The 9718-nt window shown below is 26.4% G+C and overlaps 1 protein-coding gene across 1 annotated transcript in view; it reads left to right on the forward strand.

Moving 5' to 3' along the window:
* Window positions 1–4489, forward strand: part of Dyrk2 (Dual-specificity tyrosine phosphorylation-regulated kinase 2) — a 43806-nt gene extending 39317 nt beyond the window's left edge. Inside the window, exon 7 of the mRNA XM_065501939.1 lies at window positions 2621–4489. Coding sequence (XP_065358011.1) covers window positions 2621–3708 — 1088 coding nt within the window. The 3' untranslated portion in view covers window positions 3709–4489. The remainder of the gene's footprint in view (window positions 1–2620) is intronic.
* Window positions 4490–9718: the final 5229 nt, after the last annotated feature.

The raw sequence follows: 9718 nt of genomic DNA on the forward strand, positions 1-9718 counted from the left end.
TTATGAAATTGAAGAAATTTTCAAAAATTTTGTGCTAAATAACTGTTTTTTTTTAAGAAAATAGCTAAATCTAGTAAAATCAGCTCATGGTGAGTTTCTTTAAAAAACTCACCACTTATTAAAGGAACTCACCACTAATAAAAACTTATGAATTTGAAGAAATTTTCGAAATTTTGTGTAAGAAGTTACTTTTTTTTATGAAAATAGCTAAATTTAGTAGATTCAGTTCGTGGTGAGTTTATTTTAAAAACTCACCACTTATTAATGAAACTCACCACTAGAAAAAACTTATGAATTTGAAGAAATTTTCAAATTTTTTTGTTGAATAGTGAATGTGAGTATGAAAATAGTTGAATTTATCAAAATCACATCGTGGTGAGTTTCTTTTAAAAACTCACCACTTGTTAAAGAAACTCACCACTAAGAAAAACTTATGAATTTGAAACAATTTTCAATGTTTTTTACTGAATAGTAAATGTTTGTATGAAAATAGTTAAATTTAGCAAAATCAGATCGTGGTGAGTTTCTTTCAAAAACACTCTCTAGCTAAAAATTTTGAATTTGAAGAAATTTTTCAAAATTTTGTGCCAAAATTTGATTTCTTTAAGAAAATAGTAAAATCAGCTTGTGGTGAGTTTCTTTTAAAAACTCACCACTTATTAAATAAACTCACCTCTAAGAAAAAATTATGAATTTGAAGAAATTTTCGAAATTTTGTGCTGCGAAGTTATTTTTTTTAAGAAAATAGCTAAATTTAGTAGATTCAGTTCGTGGTGAGTTTATTTTAAAAACTCACCACTTATTACAGAAACTCACCACTAGAAAAAACATATGAATTTGAAGAAATTTTAAAAATGTTGTGTTGAATAGTGAATATGTGTATGAAAATAGTTAAATTTAGCAAAATCACATCGTGGTGAGTTTCCTTTAATAACTCTCCACTAGCTTAAAATTGTGAATTTGAAGAAATTTTTTTCAAAATATCAAAAATTTATGCTACGTAGTTACGTTTCTTTAAGAAAATAGCAAAATTTAGTATAATCACCTCGTGGTGAGTTTCTTTTAAAAACTCACCACTTATTAAAGAAACTTACCACTAAGAAAAACTTATGAATTTGAAATAATTTTAAATTTTTTTTACTGAATAGTAAATGTTTGTATGAAAATAGTTAAATTTAGCAAAATCAGATCGTGGTGAGTTTCTTTCAAAAACACTCCTCGAGCTAAAAATTTTGAATTTGAAGAAATTTTTCAAAATTTTGTGCCAAAATTTGATTTGTTTAAGATAATAGTTAAATTTTTAAATTTTTGTGCAATAGAGAATTAAACTAATGACAACTCACTCAAACCATCCATTTCATTTAGTAGACTATAGTCCAAACCCACTAGTAGCTTCAATTGGAGCTTCATGAGAATAGTTAATTTAACAAATAGCTACAAAAAAATACTATAGTGAAGAAAGTTTTCAAATTTTGTGTTAAATAGTTAAATTTTGCAAAATAATTTTTTTTTAAAAACTCACCACTAAAAAAATAAGAGTTTGAAGAAATTTTAAAAATTTTGTTTTCTTTTGTTAATTTCTGTATGAAAATTCTTAAATTTAGCTATTTCACTTGTGGTGAGTTTCATATAAAAACTCACCACTAACAAAAATTTACGAATTTGAAAAAGATTTAAAAGTTTTGATTCACAGCTTCAATTGGAGCTTCATGAAAATAGATTATTTTACAAATTGCTAAAAAAAAATAGGAAAGTGAAGAAATTTTTAAAATTTTGTGTTAAATAGTTAAATTTTACAAAATATTTTTTAAAAAAAAACTCACCTCAAACAAAAAATTACGAATTTGAAGAAATTTGAAAAAGTTCATTTTATTTTGTTAATTTCTGTATGAAAATTGTTAAATTTAGCAATTTCACCTAGTGGTGATTTTCATATAAGAACTCACCACTAACAAAAATTTACGAATTTGAAAAAGATTTCAAAATTTGAGCCAAATATTAATTTTTTTTATGAAAATATTTAAATTTACCAAAATCGCCCTATGGTGAATTTTTTTAAAAAACTCACCACTAAAAAATTTTTTTCATTTAATGAAATTTTTAAAATTGAGTGCTAAATAATTCATTTGTCTATTAAAATGGTTAAATGAAGTAAATTCACCTTGTGGTGAGTTTCTTTTAAAAACTCACCACTGTTAGAAATATACCAATTTAAGCAATTTTTTTATATAAACCTAAAAAATTTTGAAATTTGCACGTTTTAATATATTTAAATAAAAATATTGAAGTTTTTTGTTTTGAAATAATTTTTTCATTATAATTAGTTAAATTTAGCAAATTCACCTCATGGTGAGTTTCATATAAAAACTATCCTCTATGAAAAAATTATGGATTTCCTAAAAAAATTATGTTATTAATATGTTTAAGTATAAATCCTTGAGCTTTGTAAAGAAATATAAACATTTCAAGTTGTGGTGAATATTTATTTAAAACATCTTTTGTTATTAAATACAATCATATGCTTAGAAATATATGAAGCTCTTTTTGAAACTTATTAATTCCATATTTCCATAAAAACCACATATTAAAATCTCTTTCCCTTTGTCCATTTCCATTACAGGTTGTATTTTAGCTGAACTCTATACGGGCTTCCCTTTGTTCCCCGGCGAAAACGAAGTCGAGCAATTAGCCTGTATTATGGAAATTTTAGGACTGCCACCAAAAGATCTCATTGCCACAGCTACCAGACGTCGTTTATTTTTCGATTCTCGTGGAGCACCCCGCTGCATAACCAACTCAAAGGGACGCAAACGTGCACCCGGCACCAAAACCCTCTCACAAGTTCTCATCTGTCATGATCGTTATTTCATTAACTTCCTACAGCGCTGTCTCGAATGGGATCCCGCGGAGCGTATGACCCCCGACGAGGCAGCCCATCATGAATTCCTACAGCCGTCTTCCTCCTCCAGACACAGATCATGCCGCATGTCTACATCCTCGTCGACTGGCGGCCTCAATAACTCATCCTCGCAGAAATCATCATGTTACAGTTTTGCCGATATCTCGCCCTCGGCCACAAATGGGGGGCCTGTAGTGGCCTCCATTACCAGCACAACGACAGTAAGCAATGCTGCCATAACCACCACAACCAATAAATCCACACGCTCCAATAATAATCACAATCACTTGAGCTCATCCATCACCAATGGTGGTAGTGGTGGTGTAAATGGCAATGGCCATCATCATGCCTCCTCGTCACTACATCAAACTACACACGCTCAATCGTCGGGTCATTTGCCGGACATTAAATTAAGTGCTGGCGATAAATACAATAGCATGCAAAAAATGGCTGTTCGTTCAAAAATCACTTCCTCAGTGTCCGATCTCGAATCTGTGCAACAATATTCTCTACATCGCATGTACGGTACCGCTGGCGGTTCGAATGGCACCCTGGTGGGCGGCCACACCAACTCACAAATGACACAGTCAGCCTCGCGTAAACATCTCATCACCGGCACTTTGGGATCTACGGCCTCGGCTAAATATGGCGGCATTGCCACTTTGGGGCACACCCATCACAATGGCAACCAGCATAATGTCTCACAATTGAACACCAATCATCACAATACCACTGCATCCAGCAACAATATCAACATGTCACATTCTCAGTCGACGGGCGATGTCTCGGCCATCTTTGGGCGTGCTTGACTTCGTGCCCGTCCCACAAAACTAGAGCTCAAAAAATGTAAACTAGTCAATATGGTGGACTTTTGGAGCTAGAAGTGGAAGCAATTGGGTTCGCAAGAAACTACAATACACGAAACATAATGACCAGAAAAGAGCATAATAAGGAGTAGGAAGCGAAAAGTTTCAGAGAGATGAATTGAATAGGGAAGCCGTATCAAGTGGATAAAAATAAATAATAAAGCTGTGTTTCTTTTTTTTTAAATTAAAATTATATTAACTTTAGTTTTAAGCGGTTGATAATTAACAACCAGAAAAACCCCCAACCCCCTTACCCCCTTAGAAAGTAAGCAAGTGATCAATATGAACAATTTATAAATTAAAAAATATAACTATGTATTAGATTAGACAGATACATATTTTCAACAACAAAATATTAAATAAAAAATTGGTGTAATTAATATAAGAACATACAATAACAAACAAAATTCACCACAGTTTAAAGAGAAAAATACAAAACACAAAACATTAAAATAAATAAATAAAAATATTTAAAGAAATAGTTAAAATAAGTTGTAAAACGAATTGCTCAATATATAAAGAAACGAAGCGGTTTTAAATGAAGAAAAATCATTAATTATATTATTAAAATATATATATAGAATTATTGCATATAATAGTAACTCACCATGAGGTGAATTCTGAAAATCAAATTAATTATGTTTTATACCATTAAATGAAGGATTTAAAATTATCTTTATTCATAAACCATCATGTTTAATAAAAAAGATTTTGTTTAAATAAATTTAAAAATTAAAGTATTTTCATTTAAAAAAATTTAAATTCTAAGTAATTCACCACATGGTGAGTTTAATTTCAAAACTCACCACTAAGAAAAAATTTAATTTTTTTTTAGATTTTGATATAGAAATGTAATAGAAAGAATATCTATTAAGATTTTAATGAAAAAATATCGTGGTGAGTTCATTTAAATTTCACTTTAATATTAAAAATACTTGTAAACAAGAAAGCTCATATTTACCATGTCTTAAAAAGAATATTTCTTAAAAAAATTGAAAATTTTCCATAATTCACCTCATGTTGAATTTATTTTAAAACTCACCACTAAGAAAAAATTTATAATTTCTATAAATTTTCATAAATGTTTCAATGAACATATAGAAAAATTATTATTTATCAAAAATTTGAGAAAAAAAATACCGTGGTGAGTTATGTTTAATTTCACCACTAATATTTAAATCACTTTAAAAAAAGAAAAACACCAACTATTAAGTTTTCTAATGAATATTTGTTTGAAAATTTAAAATTTTGAGTATTTCACTTCGTGGTGAATATCTTCTTTAAACTCACCACTAAGGTAAAATTGCCATTTTTGAGAAAATTGCCTAAATACCATTAAAACAATTAAATTTAATTAATTGTTAAAGGGAAATAGTAAAATTGATTGATTTAAGCAAATTCACCTCGAGGTGAATTTCTTTTTAAAACTCACCACTGAGAAAAAACTTCAGATTCATAGAAATTTTTCTATATACCATTAAAATTATAAAAAATATCAGTTTTTTTATGAGAATTAGTAAAATTAACTATTTTAAGCAATCCCACCATAAGGTGAATTTCTTTTTAAAACTCACCACTATGAAAAAAATTTAGATTTTCATGGATTTTGATAAATACTATATAAAAATGCATTATTTTAGATACAATTTTAAACAAATTCACTAAAAGTCAGTACTTTTCTAAAAATTCTAAAGTGGTGAATTTTATTAAAATTCCTATTTTGTTAAATAAAGAGATTTTTAGAAAAAAATGTTAAATAAATTAAACTAAATACGATTTTCAAAAGAAAACTGGAAATTTTAAAGTGTTGCTTATGGAAATAGCAATTTGCAATAATTCAGCTTGACGTGAGTTACTTTTTCGAATCGTGAATTTCTCTCATAAAACTCACTTTTTCTTAAATGAATCGACTTTCCCATAATTTCAGTATGTTTAACAAGTTTAATATTTTTAATAAATTCATCTTGAGGTGAGTTTCTTTTTCTAGTGGTGAGTTTCTTATAAAGTCATCTTTGGTTAAATGAAGATATATTTTTTTAAATTTAATATTATTTAGGGAGTCTTTGTACATAAATATTAATTTTTGCTAAATTCACCTTTAGGTAAATTTCTTTTCAAAACTCACCTTTAAGAAAAATTTAAGGATTTCAAGAAATTATTAAAATTTAAACCAAATTTAAACAAATGTGTTAAAATATTGCATGAAACTGTAAAAAAAATTAAAAATTTTAAAGTGGTGAGTTTCCTATAAATTCACCTTTTGTTAAATGCAGAGATTTTCACATAATTCTGGTTTATTTTAGTTAAATTTTTAAGGAAATTTTTATTTTTCTTTAATTCACCTTGAGGTGAGTTTCTTTTAAAAGTGGTGAGTTTAAGGATTTCAAGAAATCATGCAAATTTAAATCAAATTTCAACAAATGTGTTAAAATATTGCAGGAGAACGTAAAACAATTCAAAATTTTAAAGTGGTGAGTTTCCTATAAATTCACCTTTTGTTAAATGAAGAAATTTTCACATAATTCTAGTTCATTTTAGTTTCATATAAATTTAAATCAAATTTAAACAAATTTGTTAGAATATTGCAGGAGAACGTAAAAAAAATCAGAAATTTTAAAGTGGTGAGTTTCGTATAAATTCACCTTTTGTTAAATGAAGAGATTTTCACATAATTATATATTATTTTAATTAAATTTGAAGGGAAATTGTTATTTTTCTTTAAATAACCTTGAGGTGAGTTTCTTTAAAAGTGGTGAGTTTAAGGATTTCAAGAAATTGTTCAAAATTAAATTAAATTTAAACAAATGTGTTGAAATATAGCAAGAAACTGTAAAAAAATTAAAAATTTTAAAGTGGTGAGTTTCTTATAAACTCACCTTTTTATAAAATGAAGAGATTTTCACATAATTCTAATTTATTTTAGTTAAATTTTAATGGAAATTGTAATTTTTCCATAATTCAACTTAAGGTGAGTTTCTTTTAAAAGTGGTGAGTTTCTTCTAAAACAACCATTTGCTATATTTAGCCCATTTTTCAGAATTTTTATGCTAGTTTTCAAATGATTACATAGAATTTAAAATTTGTCTAGTGGTGAGTTTCATTATAAAACTAATTTCTAATAAACAGTTGAAAATTTATCATGATAAAATAACCAACATAATCGTAACTAATTCCCCACCCTACAAAATAAAACCTATATAAACTAATAAAAAACATAAAAATAGTTGAAACAAAAACTGTGGTGAATTATTAATTTTTCTTTTAAATTAATTTTCTTTAAACTTTGCTAAACTAAAAAAAAAACAAAACAGAAAATGTAGTATAAATGTCTATAAAATGTTTATAAACTTAAAAAAATAAAACAAAATAAAAAAAAACTATTAGCTGAGTAAATGTTTTAAAATATAAAAATATAATTTTCATTGCCAATAATTAATATTTAATAATTAAATAAAAAACAAAAAACCACAAATAAACATACAATACAATATTTTATATTGTATATTTTTAAGTAAGAATATATAAACAATTTTAATGTGTAGTTTTCTTTTTTTCCTCTTTTTAAAACAATTAAAAATTTAAATTAAATAAAACAAATAAACAAAATATCATAACAATAATACTACTTATATTTATATAAATACATACATATATAGAAATACTATTTAATCAGCATCATATTTAAAACAAAAAAACAAGGACTGTTTTATATAAATTTAATTTAAATTTTCAATTTTTTTAATTTTCAAAAATATTACAATTTTAATTAACAAGAGTATAAACAAATTAATTAATACTCTTTTAAATTAATTAAATAATGGAAAAACTAAATATTCATTTATCTAAAATATCATTATCATAAACAATTTTGTAGTTGTAATGTAAATGTGTGTTTTAATACACAATTCAATTATTTTAAACTGCAACAAGGAAAAAAACCAGATAAAAGAAATGCAAAGTGTGTTCGAATTTTAATTTAATATTATTATTTTTCTATTATCTAACTATTATTATTATTATTATAATTTTCGATATAGTTGATATAGTATATAATAATAGAGTATATACACAGTATATACATACATACATATACATACTTACATATATATTATTCTCTATCTATATACATAAATATACAAACAAACATACATACATATACAACAATTATCTTTAAATATAGTTTAAAACGTATAAATTGTATTATACGACAAAACATTAAACAAAATAAATAATTTCAAAATTACTGAAAAAAACAAATAAAGTTAATATTAAAAAAAATATAAAAAAATCAAAAAAAAAATTGTGTGGACTTTTTTCTTCAAAAAATACCGTTTTATCGACTTTAGATATTACTTAAAACAGGTTTCATTTAAATCCTCTTTACTTGCTACTTCTTCAGTATTTAGCATTTTTTGAATTATCTCAAAACAATTTGCAAGATACGAATACTTCAACATTTTTTATACACTTCACCTTCTTGAGAAGGGTATATATAAGCTTGTCATTCCGTTTGTAATTTCCACAATATAATTTTCCGACCCTATAAAGTGTATATATTCTGGATCCTTATATATAGTCGATTCGATTAAGCCATGTCCGTCTGTCTGTCTGTTGAAATCAATTTTCTGAAGACCCCAGATATCTTCGGGATCCAAATCTTCAATAATTCTGTCAAACATGCTTTCGAGAAGTTTCCTATTTCAAATCAGCAAAATCGGTCCACAAATGGCTGAGATAGGAGGAAGAAACTAGGACAACCTCGATTTTTGACCTATATCTGGATTACTAAGTCATTAATATAGACAATTTGGATATCTAATGATAGATATTTCAAAGACTTTTGCAACGATGTATATAAGACCATAGTAAGTTGGATCTACAAAGGGTCAAAATCGGAAAAAAATATTTTTAACCCGAAAAACAGAAATCTTTTTTTAAAATTTAAAAAAAAAAATTTAACAAAATTTAAAAAAAACAATTTTGGAAAAAAAATAAATTTTGTTTTCCTAAAAATATTTAAAATTTGTATTTTGACCTACAATGGGTCAAAATCGGAAATAATATTTTTTAAGCCGAATGTTTTTTCATCAAAAAAAAAAATTAAAAAAAAGACAATTTTTATACCCTACACCACCATAGTGGGGAGGGTATAAAAATCTAATACCCACCTTAAAGTATACCGATCGACTTAGAATCACTTTCTGAGTCGATTAAACGATGTCCGTCCGTCTGGATGGCTGGCTGTCCATGTAAACCTTGTGCGAAGAGTACAGGTCGCAATTTTTAAGATATTTCGCTCAAATCTGATACATATTATTTTTTCGGCCTAAGAACCAAGCCTATTGAAAGTGGCTAAAATCGGTTCATTATTTCACCTAGCCCCCATACAAATGTCCTTCCGAAATTGGACTTTATCGGTCATAAATGTTTAATTTATATATGTATCTCCACAAATTCCGCTCCAAATAAGTTTTATATATACAAAATTCATGTCACCAAATTTTGTTACGATCGGTCCATAATTAGTCATAGCTCCCTTACGAAAATCACTTTAACGGGCATAAATCGCTTAAAAATGTTGGTATACACACAAAATTCAACATAGTTAACTTTAATATAGACATAAATCACACGACCTAATTTCATGGTGATCGGTCCATAATTGGTCATAGCTCCCATATAAGGCCCACTTCCGAAAATCACTCACGAATATTTGAAAATTATTTTATTGAAATTTTAAAAGAAAAATGTTTTTGCTCTTTTACTTAGTGTAGGGTATTATATGGTCGGGCTTGACCGACCATACTTTCTTAATTGTTTTTTTGAAATTTAAAAAAAAAAAATTTTAATAATTCGAAATTTTTTTTTTCCAAAAAATTAAAAAATATAAATCTTGTTTACTTAAAAATATTTAAAATTTGTATTTTGCAGTATAATTTGGTGAAGGGTATAT

Source organism: Calliphora vicina, chromosome 2 (genome assembly GCF_958450345.1).
Source record: "Calliphora vicina chromosome 2, idCalVici1.1, whole genome shotgun sequence".
In the NCBI taxonomy this organism is placed as follows: Eukaryota; Metazoa; Arthropoda; class Insecta; order Diptera; family Calliphoridae; genus Calliphora; species Calliphora vicina.